Source organism: Spermophilus citellus (genome assembly GCF_964194105.1).
Source record: "Spermophilus citellus genome assembly, chromosome: 3".
Lineage (NCBI taxonomy): Eukaryota > Metazoa > Chordata > Mammalia > Rodentia > Sciuridae > Spermophilus > Spermophilus citellus.
The window spans coordinates 29,721,734-29,743,963 of record NC_138184.1 but is presented as its reverse complement, the minus strand read 5'-3'; the positions used below and the strand labels follow the sequence as shown (position 1 = coordinate 29,743,963).

General features: G+C 40.2%; 2 protein-coding genes across 7 annotated transcripts in view; one reads left to right on the top strand and one right to left on the bottom strand.

The window, feature by feature from the left end:
- The window catches only part of FBXL2 (F-box and leucine rich repeat protein 2), a 90,709-nt gene extending 72,673 nt beyond the window's left edge, over positions 1-18,036 (top strand). Inside the window, 5 exon segments of the mRNA XM_081285844.1 lie at positions 525-585; positions 1,364-1,408; positions 1,991-2,047; positions 15,095-15,307; positions 16,521-18,036. Coding sequence (XP_081141970.1) covers positions 525-585; positions 1,364-1,408; positions 1,991-2,047; positions 15,095-15,307; positions 16,521-16,628 — 484 coding nt within the window. The 3' untranslated portion in view covers positions 16,629-18,036.
- A 651-nt stretch (positions 18,037-18,687) lies between these two features.
- The window catches only part of UBP1 (upstream binding protein 1), a 51,896-nt gene continuing 48,353 nt past the window's right edge, over positions 18,688-22,230 (bottom strand). For 3 of the 6 annotated variants that reach the window (XM_081285833.1, XM_081285829.1, XM_081285830.1), the window contains one exon: positions 18,688-20,978. In XM_081285833.1, the coding sequence (XP_081141959.1) occupies positions 20,821-20,978 (158 nt within the window). In that variant the 3' untranslated portion in view covers positions 18,688-20,820. The remainder of the gene's footprint in view (positions 20,979-22,230) is intronic. The other 3 variants (XM_081285831.1, XM_081285834.1, XM_081285832.1) reach the window with 1 other exon arrangement.

Below are 22,230 nucleotides of genomic sequence, written 5' to 3'. Positions count from 1 at the left end.
TGTTACATACAAATTAATTTTAATTGTATTTTATTTACTTTTTAAATGAAATGCAATATTTTTAAAATATATTTTTAGTTGTCAATGGACATTTATTTATTTATTTATTTATTTATTTATTTATTTATATGTGGTGCTGAGGATCAAACCCAGTGCCTCACTCAGGCGAGGCAAGTGCTCTACCACTGAGCTACAACCCCAGTCCTTTATTTAGTGACTCTTAAGATAAGTCACTAAATATTAGAGTATTATTTCAAAACCAACAATGTGGTTGTGGGGAAGATTCTTGGATTTACTATGGGAGTTTGGGATGAGACTTTAGGGCCTTGGACAGGTCCTCCCTAACCCTCAAGCAGGCCCTCATCTGTTCAGTTGGGACAGTCTTTGAGTTTTACAACCCTTAGAGTGATTGACAGAGGCAAAGTGTCAAAGAACAGAACAACATCAAGAGTGTGCAGCGGAGCATAATGTTTCTATTGTTAACCTGTTGGTACTTTTTTCTCCCCTGCATGTCCCCTTCCCAGAATTTTGGAGGCTGCCCGATGCTCCCATTTGACTGATGCAGGCTTTACACTTTTAGCTCGGGTAAGGCATAGATTTTTAAACAACAACTGTAATTCACCGTCCTAATTCAAAGTGACCTGGGGTGGTTGTGTGGTGTGCAGAAATTAGCTTCAGAAAAGATGAGCACAAAGCCAAGTAGAATCCTTGGGGTAAGTTTTACATTTTTTTCAGCTAGCCAGAAATCTAGGAAGACAGAGGATTCTGGAAAGGGCCCAAGCCTCCTTCTCACTTGAACAGGTGGGGCCGCCCTGAGAGGAGCTTCTTCTCCTGTAAGAGATGCCATTCCTACACAGACCCCAGTTGGCCTCTCTGCAGCATCCCCTAACTAGGCTGGGCTTGCTCCATTTGCTACATTGTCTGCCACAGTGACCACCAAGGTCACTATGAGGCCCTTTCTGGGCTTGTTGCAAGGAGCCAGTGTCCTTCAGGGGATGCTGATATATTCTTCTTCCTACCCTACTGTCAACCCCACCCACCTCCCCAGTGTGGCTGAGCTCCTCATTCCCTGTCCTCCCAGAGCCTGGCCTATGATTAAAATTTTCCTGCTAATGTCTGAACCACTGGGAAAGTGCTCTTTCAGGTTGAGAGAAGAAAATGCTGCCAGAGCAGCCCTATTTCCATTTTCAAAGTGACTATGACTCAAAGAGCACAAGCTCAGAGATGCTGGTTCACTGAGTAGCTCTGGGAACAGACTATACCCCTTAATGGAAAAGAACAAGGACTTTGGTTCATACTCAGGGGGACAGGTAAGTTGCAGGTGTTCCCTACACAACAGGGCATGTCTTGTGTACTCTTTCAGAATTGCCATGACCTGGAGAAGATGGATCTGGAAGAATGCATCCTGGTGAGTGGAACCCTAAGAGCCCTGAGGGCTGCTCTTCAGTTACTGCTAGTAGCATCACACAGCTAGGGACATAGACTGCCTGTTGTCCCAACCCTTTTTGCCCAGTATAGGCAGTGGGACTTGGGAACTCATTAGGGCCATGGCAGTGGGATATGTAAACTTTTGGCTACTTGCAGTCATCAGGCAGAGTTATAGCAAAGAAATTCAAGATGGCTTCATCTTTTGCCATACATAAAAAACAAGGTCTCCTCTTATTTTTCACAGAACTTGAGAGAGAAATAAACTGATATATCCAGTGATGGGATGATTCTAGAGAGAATACTTCTTGCCCATTCCCTCTTTGTTCTTTTCCCTTAAGTCCCTTTTAGGGCACCGTAGGGAGACCAAACTGTTACAGTTGTGCATCTCCAGGAGTGGGCAGATTGGAGGTTGCTGGTAAAGACAGGAGCTTCCAGCCGGAGTATGCCTGGATGAGTTTTTAATTCTCTTTTGCACCTTTTGATTTCCATGTTCAGGAGAAGCCAGGATTAGGTATTAAGTTCTGGTGTAGAAGCTACACTGACACAACGTGTTTCTCTCCAGATAACCGACAGCACGCTCATCCAGCTCTCCATTCACTGTCCTAAGCTACAAGCCCTGGTGAGTCTTTTGAGTTTTTGTGACATTATTCACCTCTTAGGAATGAAAGGACCCTCCCATCACAGCAAAAATCATTGTGGGTTCTCTGTCCATCATGGTTCCAGAGCTTAGAGTTTCTAAGCTCTACCAGCTGGGCTAACTTGGGAAGCAGGGTATCTGGATATTACTGCTTTCCCCCAGCAGGGACCCGTGTCATGGTCACTTCACTCAAGTTTGTGTTTGTCTTGGCAGACAGGGTGAAAGTTAGCATGATGAAATGTTACATTCCTCAACAAGTTTGGGACCATCCTTCTGTTGTATTTCACATCTGTTCTTCTGGTGGGGGAAGGAATGAGACCATTTTCTTGGATGTATATTTACACCTTTTGAAAGATGCAAAATGAGTGCCTGCCACTCTTAGCCACGCAGACATCTCACTCACATTTCACTTCTGTCCATCTGAGCCTGGAGAAGGGGAGGATCACTGTCTGCTGAGCAAGCCACTGAGTGGAAGTCTACCGTGCCCACAAGATGCCAGCCATATGATGCAGGCACCATTCAGAGCCCCATTTTATAAGTGAAGAAACTGAGACTCAAAGTGGTGAAGGGACTTGCCCCACAGTTACACAGCTGCTCCAAGTCCCCAGATCTCTTGGCCTTTCCCCAGTCTGGTCTTTCCGAGGCCCACAGGTGCACACAGCCAGTTTTTCTTAAGCCAGCTTTCCCTCTGTCATCTTTGAAAGTTGCCCTCTCCTCAAGTGCTTGAATTCTGTGTCATCATTAAAGCTCCATTTGGCCTTAAGTCACTCTCCCACCAACTTTCCTTATTTCTACTTTCCCTCTGGACACTTCCCCTCAGGCATAAGTGCAAAGAGGCTTCAGATACCTGTGGGAGCAGGCTGCAGGTTCCACGCTGTCAGGGGATGTCCTCCAAATAGTTGGTGTTCTCCCCTGCAGGGGGGTTTCTGGTGATGGAAAACCTTATCTATCTTGTCCACTATTTTTATACAAGCTATTTCCAAAAACAGGACAGAGGTTAAAAAAAAAAAAAAACTATAAAACCAGAAGCTCCAAATAAAAAAATCAAAAAAATTTGAACATAAAGAATTATTAGCAGAAAAACAGGAAACAGTTGCAGTTGAAATCTTAACATAGCCTTGAGATTTTAATAGCCAAGATAGATAAATGAAAAAGGTATCTGTTATTCATCCAGTTCACTCTACAAACATTTCTTGAGGACCACCATGCCAAGCACTCCTCTAGTGGTTAGAGACCAAGAAGATGACTCATCAGGAGAGATCACCTGCAATGTCAGAAGATCCACATTTGAGGGACACTTGAGGAGCACTACCCACTTTGGTAAAGGACAGTACTAAGATCTCCTCTGTTGACCCCCAAGCAAAGCTGAGCACAAGTTAGAGCACATGTGTTGTGTGAAGTGCGTTTCTACTGCAGCAGGTCGCACAGTGTGCATGTGCAGCCAGCTCAATCTGCCCTGGCATAGTGGCACCATGCGAAGGATCGGGCACGGCTTCTAGCAGGGCCTTTGGACTGAGTGCAACGTGAAATAAGTTCTCTTCTCTGCAGGCCTCGTGTAGGGACAGGAGGTCCCACTGGAGCAGCCCAATCTCCACTCAAAAGGAAACTCATGGATCTGAGGGAGAGTGAGTGCTGACCATGACAGACCCAGGCACAGGCTGCCAGAGGCCCACATCGGGTTCCACCCCAGCCTCCAGAGATCAGTAGAGGAAATACTGTTGGGGGAAACATCATTTTGAATTTTGAAATGTGTCTTTTATCTTTTACTAAAGATCTGCAAGCGGGAAGAAATGAGGAAAGTGACCACCAGTGTGAATGAAGCCAGGTGACTACTTCAGCTCAGTTCCCAACACTCAGGTTTCCCAGGTTCTCCTTTATGTGCAAGAGAGGCTAGTGGGTACATATACCATGGGCTTCCAGGAGTGACTCTGTGATCTTCACTGGAGGAAGGGCCTATGCTCACACTAACACAAAATTCGGAACGATATTCAAAAACCTGATTGTGTTTGACAGTAAATCAAATATGCATTTGCAAACAAGGGGAGTCCCAGATTCAAAAGAATATGAGGGAGCAGTACTCAGAAGATTGGAGAGAGCATGAATTTGTCTGTAGGCAATTAAGGACCCTCTTCGTTTCTTGTTTTTTTTAAAGTTGTAGGATATGTGTTTGTGGCGGGGAGTTTCTGTTGATTATGGAGGAGCTGGTTTCCTTTTCAGAGCTAGTTTGAGTATTTTCAAAAATCATTTTATTGTGTAAGTCATTGGTCCTAGAAACTATTCTAAAGAAAAAGAAATGCAGCCAAAAAAGGAAATGCATTATTTTCTTCATTATGAGATTTTGTTTCATTTAACAAGACACTATGATATTATATAGAAAACAAGACCATTAGAAGTCATATCAGTCACTCTCCCTTTGGGATGACAAGCATATAGATTACCCAGTGGTTAGCCTGCTCTCGGCCATGTTTGAGAATCTTGTTATCAAGCCACTAATTACTGCTCTAAAAGAAACAATAGCAATGTGAGACTTGTTAACATTTAGATGGCTGTTTTCTCCAATTTAAAGTGGATACATTTAACAACTTTGAAAATACCACTATAAGACAGACTGCGTATTTTGTTTTGTTTTTATGATACTGGGGATCAAACCCAGGGCCTTGTGCACGCTAGGCAATCATTGTACCATCATGCTACAGCCCCAGTCCTAGAATGAATTCTTATCTCATGCCCCACTGTCTGACCAGCGTCTTCCTCCTTTCCAGTCACCCCTTCTGTAACCCAATAATTTCACTTAAATGGGACTCATCTTTTCATTGTCACTCACCCATTCGAAGTCCCCTCTCCCCCCCTCAGCCTAAATTCTGTGGTCAGTTATTTAATCTCTCCCTTAATCCTCAAGATTCACCTTCCCTCTTAGCAAAGCTGTCATCCTGTTTAAATCCTACTCTCAGCTGTTGAGCAGTCCTTGAAGCATGAGCAAGAGTAAGGTGAAGAGGGCTTGAGGTCATTTTCGCAGAGGAACTAGTATGTGTTCTTTGTTGGATGACAAGAGCCCTGGCTGGGCTTTAAAGAGAGGAGACAAGGCTGAACGAGAAGCAGGTGCTTTCTGGATTGTATCCTTGGAGTTTCGAATGGCTGATAATTATCCGGAGAGCCATTTTACTGTGGTAGAACAGTGAAGGTGACCCAGACCATGTTTTGCTCCCAACTTGAAGCCAGTGGCTTATTCAGAACTTATAGCTATCTCGGAATACTGAAGTTCCCAAGACCATCAGGCCACTCCCGGAGCTCCATAGCAGTTACTCCCACACATATCTGTGGAGACCAGAGAGTGCTATCCCAGCTGCTGGGGCCAACCTTCGGCTCCTGTATACAGGTACCTCCCGTGGCTAAGACCTTTAGTTTATCCTGATTAGATTTGTATGCATATAGATCCATGACCATATGTCTTTCTGTTGAATTGACTTTTTATCACTGTGAAATATTCCTCTGTCACTCTGTCTTAAAGTCTGCTTAATGTAATATCAATATATCAGCCTTTTTGTGCTTTCCATTTGCAAAGTATATTTTTCTTTCGGATTTTTTAAAATTCTGTTTTTAAGTGTAAATTCTTTTTTTTTGAGAGAGAGAGAGAGAGAGAGAGAGAGAGAGAGAGAGAATTTTAATATTTGTTTTTTTTTTTAGTTATCGGCGGACACAGCATCATTGTTTGTATGTGATACTGATGATTGAACCTGGGCCACACGCATGCCAGGCGAGTGCACTACCGCTTGAGCCACATCCCCAGCCCGAGTGTAAATTCTTTTTAAAAAGGACTAAAATTCTGTTCTTTTGGATTCTATGTGTTTTAATATCTTAAGAGACAGTGTATCATTGGGTCCTGCTTTTGTCTAGTCTGGTGATCTCTACCTTTTTTAATAGTTTAGTCATTTTTGTATAACATAATATTGAGAGAGTTGGATTTGTGTTCTTCATTTCACTGGTTTTTTTTAATATTTATTTTTTAGTTGTAATTGGACACAACACCTTTATTTCACTTGTTTATTTTTGTATGTGGTGCTGAGGATCGAACCCAGGGTCTCGCACATGCGAGGTGAGCGCTCTACCGCTGAGCCACAACCCCAGCTCTTCATTTCACTGTTTGTTGTTCTGTTTTCTATTCCTCTGTTCTTCCTTTCCAGTTTTCTTCTTGGATTAACTGAACATTTTTAGAAATTGTTTTATCCATTGGCATTTTGGCCATAGCTCTGTGCATTGATTTTGAATGGTTGCAGTTTCAGCATTAGATCTTGAAAGTTCTTTCTATAAATCAAAGGCAGCTTTCCTCAGTAGGGATTCGGGGAAAGCCTGGGATTGATTAGGCTCCTGTCCCAGCACCAGCACCTTGCACAGCACCTGGTGAGGAGAAGCCACTTCAGATGTTCTTTTGGAACAAAGTGGATATAAACGAACCAATCCGAGTCTCAAGAGCTCAGCACAGTAACTGGTATGTGAGTGATGAGGGTCACCCCTAGAATTGTGGGGCTTAGGCTCCAAAAATCGCAGTCCTTCTTAAGAGGATGCCAGCTACCCCAGCCTTGCCATATCTCCACCAAAAAGTCTGCTTCTTTGGAGGAGAGGGAAGGTCAGAGACTCCTGTGCTCAGCACTGGCACACCCCCAGCCCAAGTTCTTTACTCACCTAAAGTCTCAGGCAATTTCGTCAAGGCAGGCAGGCCCACAACGTCACTGGTAGGCCACAAGACTCTCAGAGACAGGTGGAGGAAAGGATTCTCTTTGGAAGGTGTCAGGGGAAGATTTAGAGCCCTCGGGTGGAGAATGTCTGGATTGCTTAGGCCTCAGCCTGCTACGGCTCCAACAGGCAATATGCTTGAATTTCTCTTTTACATTTGATCTCAACTCCTCCCTGTCCCAGGTCTCTCTTAGGAAGCACTGCCCATGGTGAGGTTCACACCCATGCACACTCCTGATCCTACCAGGCCCCTAGCAGCCTAGTGGAAGTGGAAGGAGGTGTGAGAAAACAAGCTTGAGAACAGCATCACTGAGCTTTTTTTGCTGTAAGTGAACCTCCTTCACTTAAAAATGTTCCCAGTATTTTCTCCTATTTTTTGAGATGGGGTCTCACTGTTTTACCCAGGCTGGTCTCTAACTCATAAGCTCAAGTGATCCTCCCGCCTCAGCCTCTCAAATGTACCACAGTGCCCAGCTCCCAGTGCTTTACCTACCACTGGCTTATTTAATACTTAAGCCCAGAACCTCAGTTTCTTCAAATGTCATCAGTATAATCTGTGAAAGGAGCAGTACTTTGTTTCTTGCTGGAAAAATAAATGCAAGTTTTTAGTTCTGGGAAAATGAGGTAGGTGGACTTTTCCTATTTCCGCTGCTGTACTATCCCTGAACATTCTGTATAACACAGACAAAAAGACTCTACAAGATCAAAAGAAGGTGGCAAGACCAGCTGGGGACATCTGCTGTTGCTGCTTTCCTAAGCAGCAGCATGGTGGCGAGTTCCCTGAGTTTTCCTTTTGTCATGTCTCAGGCTGGATGCTAAAGAGGCTGACAACCCAGAAGTGCCAAGAGATACAGAAAAGAAAAGAAGGGGGAAGAAAATCCAAAGAACCCTCCACTCAAAGGATCAAGGAAGGGGCAGCCTACCAAGACAAAAAACTTTCAAATACTAACAAAAAAGACACAGAAAAAAACAAGCAGCATCCCCACCCTGCCAGCAGAGGGTGAGTTGGGGAGCTTAGAATCTTTCATCTTTGCCCTGCGGTTTTGAGCTGCCTACTCCCCACCAGCGGTGTTAGTGGGGACCAGATAGGGAGCCTAGTGTCAGACAGCCATCTCTCCCATTCCAAGAGTGAGAGTTTTCTGGAGGTGAGTCTGACCCCTACCTCCACCCATCAGTAACAAAGCACTTTCTACACAAGGCATCAGAAGAGGTTGTCCTACTGACAGCAGCAAGGGAGCACTGCCCCTTCCACCACTGGTACAGTGTCACAAGTGGCTTGTTCAGAGAGATTTAGGGAGGGGTCTAACTCAGAGGTAGAGCACGGGTCTACCATGCCCTCGAGGCCTTATTCAATCCCCAGCACTACAGCAAACATCTCATAATAATCAAGATGCTAGATACAAGAAAAAACACTCATCAGACCAAAAATGAAAAAAATCTAAACTTGTCTGAGAAAAGACAATAGGGACCAACACCAAGATGATGCAAATATCAGAATCATAAAACAAGAATTTTAAAACAACCATCATAAAAATGCTTTATCTAGCAAATGAACATATTTGAAAGAAATGAAAAAACAGCGTCAGCAAAAAAATAGAAAATAGAAGAGAGAAGTAGATGACTATTTTAAAACTGAAACATATAACAATGAAACTGAATGGATGGCCTTCAAGCAAAATGGAGAAGACAAAGGAAATAATCCATGAACTTGAAGATAAAACAATAGAAAATTACTCAACCTGAGCAATAGAAATAGACCAAAGAAAAGAAGGAGTAGACGCCTCTGGGAATGATAGAGCTGTCATGTAACAAAGATACAGCATTCATATCACAATTCCAGAAAGAGGAGGAAAATGTGGAGCTGAAATCATGGCTGCAAATTGCCAAATCGGGCAAGACACGTATCTGCAGATTCAAGAAACTGGTCAAACACCAAATGGGAAAAGCCCAGAGAAAATCAAATCGAGACATCATAATCAATCTTCAGAAAACTAAAACCTTTTTTGGTGGTTTTGGGGATTCAACAAAGGGCCTTGTACATTGCAGACAAATGTTTTATGACCAAGCTCCACTCCCAGCCTGAGGAACACCTTGAACAGTAAGAGAGAAATACCATATACAAAGAAGTGGCACCGCATTTTAAGTGCAGGAAGAAAAGAATTCAACCCCAATCCTATCTCCAGTGGAAATATCCTTCAGAAAAGGCGAAATCAAAATTTCTCAGATGAAGGAAAACTAAGCTTTGTTGCCAGATCTACCCTGATATAATGGCTAAAGGAAGCTCTTTAAAAAGAAAGGAAGGATGTGGAGAATTTGTAGCTTTTGTCCTCTGCTGATGGGAATATAACTTGGAGTAGCCACTATCAAAACCAGTATGGTGTGTGTCCTCAAAAATAGAATTATATGATCCAGCAATCTTCTGGGTGAATAAGCTGAAGATTTAAAAGTAATTGCAAGGCAAGCACAAGGCCCTGGGTTCAATCCCCGGCACCATGCGCGCGCGCGCGCGCGCACACACACACACACACACACACACACACACACAAATTAAAATTTTTTTAAAAATTGTGGTATAGCTAAAGCAGTCTTAAGAGGGAGATTTATGGCACTAAATGCTTACATTAAAAAAGAGGATATTAGAGCACATTATATTCCATGCTTATATAATTTAATCAAAATGAACCCTAATATTATGTGTAACTCTAAAGAATAAAGGAAAAAGTTAAAAATTGAATTAAAAAATAAGGGCTGGGGATGTGGCTCAAGCGGTAGCGCGCTCGCCTGGCATGCGTGCGGCCCGGGTTCAATCCTCAGCACCACATACCAACAAAGATGTTGTGTCCGCCGAGAACTAAAAAATAAATATTAAAAATTCTCTCTCTTTCTCTCTCTCTCCTCTCTCACTCTCTCTTTAAAAAATAATAATAAAATCTCAGTAATTTTAATTTTCCCCCTCAAATTTTAAAAATTTAAAAATAAATTTCTAAAATTTAAAAATAATAATTTTAAAAATCCCCCTTAAAGAGATATCTTACTCCCATATTCATAGCAGCATTATTCCACCAAGAGGTGGAAGCAGCTCCAGTGTTCACCATTTGATAAGCAAAATGTGGTATATACATATACATACATGAAATATTCAGACTTAAGGAAACAAAATTCTGATACATGCTTCAGCACGTATCAGGCCATACACTAAGTGAAATAAGCCAATCACAAAAGGACAAGTGTCTTTTTTCACTTATATGCTTTCAATTACATGAGTTATCTAGTCAAACTCAGAAACTAAGTAAAATTGTGGTTGCCAGGAGCTGGGTGGAAGGAAAATGAAGATTTGTTTAATGGGTACAGAGTTCAGTTTTGCAAGATGAAAAGGTTCTGAGATCCACTGCACAATCATCTGAATATACTGAACAAAGCTGAATTGTACCCTTGAAAATGCTAAAGATGGTAATCAAAACGGATAACAGGAAGATTTCTGAACATTTGGAAACTAAACAAAACATTTTCTAAATAATCCTAGGTCAAAGAGGAAAAATTTTAAAAAAATAAGTTTAACTGAATGAACATGAAAATATAACACATTAAAATTTGTGGGGCTGGGGATATAGCTCAGTTGGTAGAGTGCTTGCCTCGCATGCACAAGGCCCTGGGTTCAATCCCCAGCACCACACACACACAAATTAAAATTAAAAAAAAAATTGTGGTATAACTAAAGCAGTACTAAGAGGGAGATTTATGGCACTAAATGCTTACGTTTAAAAAGAGGATATTGGAGCAAATTACATTTCATGCTTATATAATTTTATCAAAATGAACCTCAATATTATGTATAAAGGAAAAAATTAAAAATTGAATTAAAAAATAAAATCAGTAATTTAAATTTCCCCATCAAGAAAGAAAAAAAATATCACCACCAAAACATGAAGGATATAATAAAAATGATAGTAGGATTCAGTGAGGTTGAAAAAAGAAAAACTACAGAGTGAAACCCATGAAACAGAAAACTTTTGGAAAGGAAAACAGCCTCTAGCAAGACTGATAAAGAGAAGACACAATGGCTAACATCAAAATGAAATTTGGGGGCTGGGACTGTAGCTCAGTGATAGAGTGCTTGCCTAGCATGTATGAGGCATTAGATTCTGATCCTCAGTGCCACATAAAAAAATTAATAAAGGCATTGTGTCCATCTACATATTATTATGTCTATATATATATACACAATACACACACACACACAATCTCCAGATATCCAAAGAAAATTAAGGGAATGCAGGTAAAGTAGCCAGTATCTGAGATGCTTGGGACCAATAGTGTTTTGGATTTCACATTTCTTCCAATTTTGGAATGTCTGTGTATAGGTAAGTAAATAAATATTTTGGGGGTAGGTCTCAAATCTAAATAGAAAATTCATTTTGTTTAATATAGATCTGGTAAAATTTTTAGTGTACCTGCATTTTTTACTGTGACCTGTCTCACGTGAGGTCAGATATGGAATTTTTCCATTTATTGCCTCATGCTGATGCTCAAAATGTTTCAGATTTTGGAGCATTTCCGATTTCAGGTTAGGGATGCTCAAACTGTACTAGGAACAACTGTATAAATTTGACAATGTAGGTAAAATGGACATTCAAAACAAAGTCAATATAAAATAGAAGACTGGGATGTATATATAAATAATCTTAATAGCCCTGTAACTGCTGAAGAAATAAAATTTGATTTTAAAACCCTCAAAAAGTAAATGTTCAGGGCTGCGGTTGTGGCTCAGCAGTAGAGTGCTTGCCTAGCATGTGTGGGGCCCTGAGTTGGATCCTCAGCACCACATAAAAATAAATAAATAAAGGTATTGTGTCCAACTACAACTAAAAAATAAATATTAAAAAAAAGGAAATGTTCATCCCAGATTATTTAAGTGAGAATTCTTTCAAACATAAGGAATTAAAACCAATTACATACAATCTCTTCTACAAAACAGATGGGAAAACATTTCATAACTCATAAGGTCAGTAATACCCTGATACTAAAACCAAACAAAAACAGCACCAAAAACCAAAACTACAGACTGATATTCTTCATAAATATAGGAGCAAATGATCTTAATAAAATATTAGCAAATAGAACTCACAAAATAGTAGTAAATAGAACTCATCAATAGATTAAAAATAATTATACACATGACCAACAGAGTTGAAATATTTCAAGGATACAAGTCTAGTTTAACATTTGAAAACTAATCCATATAATCCACCATGTTAACAGGCTAAAGAACAAAAATTACATGCTCATATCAACTAATGCAGAAAAAGAATCACAAAATTCAAAAGAAAAAAAATTTTTAAATGCCAAGAATATAAGAGAAAAATCTCACTCCCATTTAAAAACTCGAGTTACTATGTTCCTTCCACAGGGGTTATAACCTCTGTGGTCAACTTATGTTCTAAAGAAATTCTGGGCAATAATAGATAAACAGCCTAACCCCTCTGTCATCTGCCAGGGATGAGACAGCAGGGCAAGAATAAAATTTTAAGACCACCCTGAGCTGGCTGTGATTGGCAAGTCTCAACTTCTTTGAGCTGCAAAGTCTTTATCTGTAAAATGGGAATAACACTTTGCACAGTTAGCCTGAAGAATAAATTGAGATAATACGTACACAGTGGTGGCCCAAAAGTAGATAGTTTTGACTATTGGTTGCTTAGTTTGTGTAAAATAAGCAGTGTATTTGCTCTGTGAACAATGTTGGCAGCATATTTTCCTTTAGACTCAGAGAACAGGTTAAGGGCTTCTTTGATTTTTTTTCTTAAACAAGTTTTTTAAATTCATATGAATATTTGCATATGCCAGTACATTAGTCTTTCAATTAATGTAGGAGTATCTCCATGGTCCTAGACGTTAATATTAACTTCTTAGTTCTTCAACTTCCCCGTATTAAAGTGATGAAGAAATTAGTATCCATACATTACCTCAGTTGTCTTCTTTCTCCAAACTGTAAAATATATATATACACACACGTTTTTTCTAGTTGCAATTTATTATAAGTAGGTAAATCAAAAAATAAGGATTTTGACTATCTTAAGTGGCCTCCTGAAAACCTTTAGCGAAGTCTTCTGGCTTTATCCATAAGTCAGTTCTAAAAGACAAAAACCAGTGATTGCATAGATATTCATTACAAAGATATTGGTTTGTATAGAATTGTGTAGTGTGATTGGATTCTTGAGAAAAGAAACATACCCCACAGGGTTAAGACAAAGCACACAAAGGAATCAAGGTTCAAGGTTCGAAGTCTGACAGAGTTTCTCCCCTAGCTTCCCTTCCCTCTAAGTTAGACTCTCCTGCCTGTTTTATTCAGTGTCAATGTCTTGGTTCTCTTTCCATTTTGCAGAACTTCCCACCCCTGCCACCACAACTCATTCAGGTCCAAACTACAGGGCATTTCCTTACCTCCAAGAATGTAATAGCCTCCCACTTGCTCTCTATTGTATCCACCTTTCCACACAATTTGGCAGAGTGGCTAATTTTTTTCAATTTTAACTTTTTATTGAAGTAAAATATACAGAAAAGTACACTTATCATTGATGTGTAGATTAATGCAATTCCATAAACTGGACACACCCAGACTAAAGATCAACATTACCATGATCCAAGAAAGCCAAATTCTGCTCCCTTCCAGTTACTAATCTCCCAAAGGTGGTGACTTACAACAGCATGTATTAGTTTTTCCATTTTACTAATGAAATTACATAATGGAGTCATGTGTACTCTTGTCTGGTTTCATTACTCAATATTACATTTGTGAAGTTCACTCATTGTATCTTGTGTGTGTGTGTGTTTGTACTTGGTATTGAACCCAGGGGTGCTTGACCACTGAACCATATCCCCAACCCTTTTTCTGAGACAGGGTCTGGCTAAGTTGTTTAGGGCCACACTAAGTTGCTGAGACGGCTTTGAACTTGATTCTCCTCTCAGTCTTCCAAGTCAAGATGCCACGGTGCCCTGCTATTCATCCTCATTGCTTTCTAGAATGAGCCTATTGTGATTTACTTATCCTTTCTATTGTTGAATATTTGAGTAGTTTCTAATTTGGGGCTATTATAACCAGTATTGCTATATTATCAGATTTTGTTTAACATGCATTTCAGTTAAGAATATACAAATTGCCATTGCAACACAGGAACTCCAGTTCCTCCACATCCTTGCCAACACTTATTTTTTTGATATTTTAATTTTAGCCCTTCTAGTAGGCTGTAGTGATACTGGACATCTTTTTGAGCATTTCAGATAGCAACTCACTGGTCTCTTAGATCAAATCCCACAGTCATATACTCCCAGCACTTGCCTCAGCTTCAGCTTCAGTGTGGATTTCATTTCAACTGTCCAATCTGGGCTTCAACAATGCATACACACAGCCTGGCACAGTTGGAACTCATGTATTTGAAGGAACAAATGAACAATAGGAAACAATGCAGTACTTTTTGTTTTCTTCTGAAGAATTCTTATGTTGAATTAAATATTAAATTTGATAAGCATGGGGACACTGTCAGGTCCCTGAAACTCAGTAAGGAGACCTTTGTAGAATTACAGAAATGATACTTTAAGCTATATAAATGAATCTGAGTAACCTTCTGTAACCTTGAGCTGTGGCCCAAGGGGCTAGTAAAGCCAGATCACATTGTTCAAACTCCATTTGTTCACAACCTTCAAAGATGCCCATCTGAGTCATGGTTGTTTGCACAATTTTCTAGTGAACAAGAACATTAGAATCATTTATGAAGTTTATCTGCCTCCACTCAAATGGAGAATTGGATAAACTGCTCTCAAGGAAGTAAACTTTGAAATTTTACCCTGAGCCCTGTAACGAAGGGCCTCAACATTTCCTTTGCCTCATAAAGCATTGTGCTGCTGTTATACAGTATCATGGACTGGGTACTTAGAATGAATTGAAATTTATTCCCCATAGTTCTAGAATCTGGTAGAGCCTTTTTATTGTGTCGTCTTGTAGCAGGGGACAAAAGTGGGGCAGGAAGAGAGACTTTGCAGCCCTGAGCCCTTTCAAAATCTTTTTTTGTCAATTCGCTCAGTAGAGGTGGAGCCCCCATGGCCTAAATAGCTCCCCTCTGATTAGGCCCTACTCACAACAGTTTCATTGGGGATAAAGTTTCTAGCACATGCCTTTTAGGGGACATAATCAAGCCACATTAGCAGTTATTCTGGGACATTTCATGAGCAATTTTCCCTGATTTTACATAGGCCTTGAGTCTTGAAATAAGAGGGTCTTATGAACATTTTTTCTTCCTGTTCCAGAGCCTTTCTCACTGTGAGCTCATCACAGATGATGGGATCCTGCACCTGAGCAACAGCACCTGTGGCCATGAGAGGCTGCGGATACTAGAGTTGGACAACTGTCTTCTCATCACTGACGTGGCTCTGGAACATCTAGAAAACTGCCGTGGCCTGGAGCGCCTTGAGCTGTATGACTGCCAGCAGGTCACTCGAGCAGGCATCAAGCGGATGCGGGTAGGCTTGGGGCTGGGGAGTGGGCTCAACCTGACATGGTTTCTGAGCAACAGAATCAAACATTAAAATCAATGTCCAGCGCTGGGGAGGTAGCTCAGTGATAGAGTGCTTACCAAGTATGCACAAGGCCCTGGGTTCAGTTTCCAGCCCCACCCTCCACCTATCATAGTCTGTAATGAGATGTAGTGATGAGATCAATCTCAGCAATTAATAAACTGAACATCATTTTTAAAAAAATCAATATCCAGCTGGGCACAGTGGCACTCGCCTGTAATCCCAGCAGCTGAGGAGGCTTAGACAGGATTGCAAGTTCAAAACCAGCTTCAGCAATGGCGAGGCGCTAAGCAACTCAGAACCTGTCTCTAAATAAAATACAAAGTAGGGCTGGGGATGTGACTCAGTGGTCGAGTGCCCCTGAGTTTAAGCTCCAGTTTCCCTCCCCAAATCAACATTCACTTTCTCCATTCTATCCTAAGCCAATAGTTATGCAAACTTATCTGGTTTGCTCATTTGTCAGTCATCTTAGACTGCTTCAAAATCCCATTGCTTACTATCTTTTTTTTTTTTAATATTTATTTATTTTAGTTCTCGGCGGGCGAACACAACATCTTTGTATGTGGTGCTGAGGTTCGAACCCGGGCCGCACGCATGCCAGGCGAGCGCGCTACCACTTGAGCCACATCCCCAGCCCGAAATCCCATTGCTTAGATCCCACTCTGGAAGTTAGCTTGAGTGGGTCTGGGGGAGATGTTCCATGTAGTCTGATCAGCACCCTCATAGCACCTCCATCGGCCAGGCATGGTGACACATAACCTGTAATCCTAGCAACTCAGGAGGCTGGGAAAGATCCCAAGCTTGAGGACAGCCTGGGCAACTTGATAAGACCCTATCTCAAAAAAGGACTGGGGATGTAGTTCAGTGGTAAAAGTATACCTGGGTTCAATCACCAATAAAAAGAGGCTCTCCTTCCAAGGAAAACAACTTAGATCATTATCAGTAAGAGGCAGGACATAGTCTTGGCATCTTCATATAATTCACATATATCGTTTTTCGCCACAAAGCAGCCCTATCCAGGGTCCTTCACTCAAGTTTGCCCACAGGGCCAGTTACTGCCACTGAGCAGAAATAATAATTTCTCTAATAATATTAAGGGAAAAGTAGTTATAATCCCAAAATACCAGGGTAAAGACTACTCCACTTTTTCTACTTCCAGGCTCAGCTCCCTCATGTCAAAGTCCATGCCTACTTTGCTCCTGTCACCCCACCAACAGCAGTGGCAGGAAGTGGACAGCGACTGTGTAGGTGCTGTGTTATTCTCTGACAGCCCACTGCTCAGGCCCAAGGGGTGATGAGGTGTCTCTTCTTGTAGAGAAGACCAGTCTTCATGATTACTCCATCATTACCCAAATCTCTTGCTTCTCCACTGGGAAAGGCATTTACAGGTAAAAGCCTTCAGTATGGATTGGAGTAACTCTGGTGATAGTGTTTCACCTTTATTTTGCTGTGATGCAATCAAAACTTTGTGTCCATTAACACGTGGCAAGAGTGGTCTTGATGCAGCCAAGATCACACAAGAAACCTGGATCCCTTATGAGGTGGGTACCAATCTCTGTACAAAAGTCCTACCCTTGGCTTTATCAGCATTCCTCAAACAGACCATCAGTGTTAGCACAAACCGAGCAGAAAAATATAACCTGTTGATTTTTCTACCTGATCCTTAAGCCAGTGGCCTACTTTAATCCACAGAAATTGCATTTTGATTAGCTGGACTTTTCACTTTGAAGATTAAATAAGCAATTTTATCAAAGTGACTGTAATGCAAATTCACAATACCCAAATAGTTTTATATGTAGAAACTTATGTGGAAGGCATGATAATAGGTTTCCATGAGACACCAAAGAAATGAGGACACTCAACTGGGTGAAGCAGGGTCTTCACCTTTGTTATCAGCCTGTCATATCCACCTCCAGGAACCAAAACAAAACAAAAGCAACTCAGTTTGTGTTGCCTGATTGGAAATTACAAGCTCTGGCATATGCTACAGCACATAATGCATTTTTATTATAGGGAATAAAGCTAATTATTCCATACTTCTCACCAAATATGGGGGAATCTAAAGAAACAGGAATTAAGGCTTAAGTTATCTCTAGTATACAATTAAAAACAATGAATGGATGCATGTAGAATGGATGTGATTTTTTTTTTATTTTTAAATTTTAGAAATCGGGTTACACCAAAACTATTCAAAAATTTTACACACTTAAAACTCAGAAAAGTGTTGGCACCTTTTGGACTCACAATATAAAAATGAATAAACCATTGCAATACTTAATTCAGAGGGTTTTATTGCTATTTTCTGGCACATAAATCTGAGTAAAACCGTTTTCCAAATTCAGACCTCCTAATGTTACCTGAAATAAGATATAATGCTATAACTGAGTCCTGCTCTGCACTGTCCACATTTGTGATCTTTATTGAAGATAGGAACCCATTACCACCTTCACTGTGAACTCAAGTGTTAATGGCAGCTGATCCTTGCAACCACTTCTTAGAACTCATGAGAAATAAAAACAAAAATGCTTTCTATGTTTTTATAGACAATGATAAAAGCATTTTTAAGGGGACAAATGCCTCAGCTGCATTCAACGATGGCAGATAAACATATACCCCCCCCATAAATTGACTTAGCAAGATTGAGTAAGCATTAAAGTACTGAGTATTTTATTGCTTTTTGATAAACTCCAGTATTTCCTGGTTATATGAATGCCACAGCAGTTATTTATAGATATATATATATATATATCTATATCTATATATCTATATATATATATATATATATATATATATATATATATCTGCGCCACTGGTTAGGGGTGGAGGACATAACTGATGAAGCCATTTAAGTGAACAAATGAGCATGTAACAAACTTGTTAAAATGATTAGTTTGTATTAAATTTAATTGGTAGAGTGCTTTACCTGGCCACGTGTGAGGCCCTGAATTTAATCCCCAGCACTGGAGAAGATTTTTTTTTATAATGACCAGAGACTGCCATACATTCTCTCTTGAGTTAGGATACAACCTCTCACTGCTATTGGACTTGATGCTAAACGATCCATGACCTCATTTATAAAAATAGAGGGTTACCTCAAGTGAGAAAACCAGGTTTGCTTCCTCTGTAAAGAACAGTTTGTAGAATAACCTGTCCTTAGTTTTGAGGGGAAAAAACCTACGAGAGCTTAGCCTCTTACAATATTTGTTCTGAGGTATGCTCAGGACAGTGGCTCCCTTGGTTCTATGACTCTACTTGAGATGAAACTAGCAAGGTGAAAGTCAACTTGAAGTGAAAATAGCAAGAACTGACATTTTAAATGAGACACGTTTGCAAAACAATCGGAAAACATTTATTGTACTGAAATGTGTACATCCTACTATTAAAAAAACAAAGTAGCAAATTTGCTGGTGCCATAATTTATTTAACCTGTTTTACTGGGACAGACTAACGGTCAATGCCACTCAGTATTAATTTCAAGTTTGATGAGCTTGTATTTTATCCCACTTTTCTAAAACCTGATGAATTCAAAATAGCACACAGCATTAAATGACATTTATTGTTTCATAAATCATGAGACCCAAAGGAATGCTAAATAGACGAGCAAAACTCAAACAACTGAGAAGCTTACTTCTTTCAAGAACCAAGTGACTGGTACAGAAAACATGTGGTCACACAAAAGCAAAGGGGAGAAGGACAGAAAAGAAAACTCTCTTCCTACATGGTCTATAGGAGTAACAGATATTTCTGAACTAAGATGAAAATATTCAGACAGTGCTTCTTTGTAGCAAATAATTAACCCCTTTATGAATAAACCAAAATGTCAAAGCTTTCACCTAGTGAAGTCATTTGTCTTCTGGGAGAGATTTCAAACTTACAATTAATCATTCCTATTTCCACCTGAACAAAGACGAGGCTCAAATGGTACATTCAAAGCCAAAAGAGCTTGGTAAACAGAGATGCTGTAATTAAAAAGTTTAAAAATTCAGTCTGATACACCATAGGCCTCAAAAAATGCTCAATGAATTCTGGGAAGGCTCTGAGTGAAGGGAGGAGCAAAAGAAGAAACCAGTGGATTCCCTTGGGGGGGGGGGGGGGTATGCTAGCACACTTTTTATGAAAGATGCATACTTTAAGAAAAAACCATGGTGTGGTTATTAAAAACCTCTCAATCAGAATGTTTATTCATGATTGTACTGAAGCTCAATATCTGACAAGAGACCAAGGGATTTTTTTTTTTTTGGTACATTTTAGTGTTAGATTTATGATATCTAGTGTTTCCATGAAAAATCTCATCTTGTTCATAACAAAGATCCCATAACACCAACTCAGAAGCTACCAACAATAAAACTTTGTGCCTCCTACCTATGTCACCTATTTCCAATGTCTAGGGTAGGTTTTTAAAAATGCTCAGGAGTAAGGGGGTGGAGAAATAAGAAGGAAACAAGAAAGAAAACCACGAGTTTAAAAGGCAAGGAGGCTTCAAAAAAAATGAAAACCAGAAACTAAAATGCTAAAATTGGAAGTAGAAGCAAAAAAGTTATTCAATAAATCTGTGACAAAGCAAAAACACAAGTCTTTGTACCTATTAGGATTTACACTGATCCTCTCACCAAGGTACTCCTGATAATGCAGTTTGCTTCAAGCCCATCTTCCTGGCTTGGATCCTCTCCAGTCTGGCATGATCATTTCACACCTATACCCTTAGACATGATTTCTTCTGAGAAGGTGCCGAGCCTCTTACCTGACTGACCATCACCACATCAGCACAGTCCATCTCTCTGCTGAAGGAATCCTTTCTGGCTCCACAATAGCACTGTCCCCCATCTCCTCCCCAGGTCAGCATAAGGTTCAGGCAATAAAAACCAAACTGGCACAGATAGGTAAATGCCCATGGTTAAGTTTTACATTCATTTCCAAACCGCATACAGTGTAAAAAGCCCAAGGGCTGCTTCTGGGAACTGTATCTACTGGCCTCTGCCAGAGAAGCAGGTAGCCACGCCTGCCCCACGGCCTCCAGAGCTGGATGCACGCTGTCCCGACGTGCTCACTCTCACGAGGAAGCTTGGCTATGGCAGTGACAGTGAGATTTGCCTCTCATACAACTCATTAGAAAGGTCATCTGTGTTTTCAATATGAAACATTTCATATAGTAAAATCCAATCCCAAGACTTCTTGGATTCAGTCTTCACACACTTTTAGCGTGACTTTATTTGGTACTGGATATAGTTCAGTCTACATAAGACATCACTTCAAAATTATGTGGATACCATCATTATTTTCAGCTGCAGAAAAAGGATAAAAGTTAAAAATTTTTTTAACTTGGCTTAGGAAAGCAAGAACACTAAAATAAAAAAACTCTATAACCCCCACCTCAGAGGTTACTTTCAACTAATTCTAGAGAAAAACATTCATTTGTTCTAGCTTTTTCTCTTAGGCGGCATCATGTCCACATTCCCCTTTTAGCCATTCTGCTTTCTAAAGACTGGCTGTGCCCTTCTTAGTACACTGCTCCCATACTGCTTGCCAGTTCTGCAGTGTGATGTGGAATTTATCTGTAAGCCAGAGAGCACAAGTTGGAAGCTGAACAGGTGAAAACACTGCAAGGGCCAAGTCAACCCTACAGAAAATACACAATGTTTCTATCATTCCTAGAAAAAAATTTTTAACTCCTTGGAGGAAGATTTGAAACATTTAAAAAATATATCCAACTTTTGCCTGATGGTCTCCATAAATGATGAGAAGCATTAAAGGTATTTTAGATAAATGATTTTTTTGTAATATACACAAGTCTGAAAAACAGATTTTAGGGGAAATCCTAAGTTTGAAATGTCTACTGAATTCACAACTACATAATTACAATAGTATGAGTTTCCTTTTTTTTAATGCAATGAGTTTTACAGAGTAAAATTTGAGCAGAAAAGTACAGGTGAACCGGTCCTGGTTACAATTCAGCCCTGCAGGTCACTGAATGTAGTTCAGTCCACATAAAACATCACTTCAAAAGTGCAGGTAACTTGATGTCATATGTGACACATCAGGCACAAAGTAAAACTCTTAAGAGTGACCACCAGGAAAGAGTAAGGAATGCATGACATTTTCCTCTTCTAGGGAAAGTTGTGCTAAGCCTGGTTTGGGATCTTAACCCACTTGCCCTTTAAAACAATCTATGAACATAGATCTCTTCAAATTCTTTGGCCTTTAAAAACTCTCTACCTAATCTTTTAATGTTGGAGTTCACCTGAGCCCTCTTTCCATACTGTCTCTTCCAATGACTTCAACTTTATAACTTCTGAAAAGCCGAAGGTTTCTAAATTTATATTTTAAACCCAGACCTCTTTATTCAGACCCAGAATGGCACCATTAAGTGATTACCTGACATACCCCAAATGTTAACTCTCAACAAGAAACTGGCAATTACAACTACTACTCCCTCAAATGTGGAGCTCAGTCCATAAATCATTACCTCTTGCCTGGATGGCCATCTCCTGCCTCCAGTTTTGTAGTCTTCTCATGCCCCCCATTTTGAAAGTAGAAGGAAAATCTAATTACATTACTACTTTGTTTAAATTTCACTGATCCAATGCATTTCAACTAAAATCCAAACTACCATCACCTCAATCCTGAATGCAAAACCCTATCCCCCACCTTGCTCTACTCACCCTCACACACTACATGGCAGCTACACAACCCTCTTCCAGGCCTTGATAGAATCATTTGCCCTAGGACACTGTTCCTATGGCCAGCTCCTCATCCTTCAAGACACTCCTTCATAGAAGCCTTCCTTAACTGTTCCATGTCCTCCATTCCAGATTCCCCTTATCCAAAAACACCCCACAGACTTTCCAATTCCTTCTTGGCACTTAAAATGT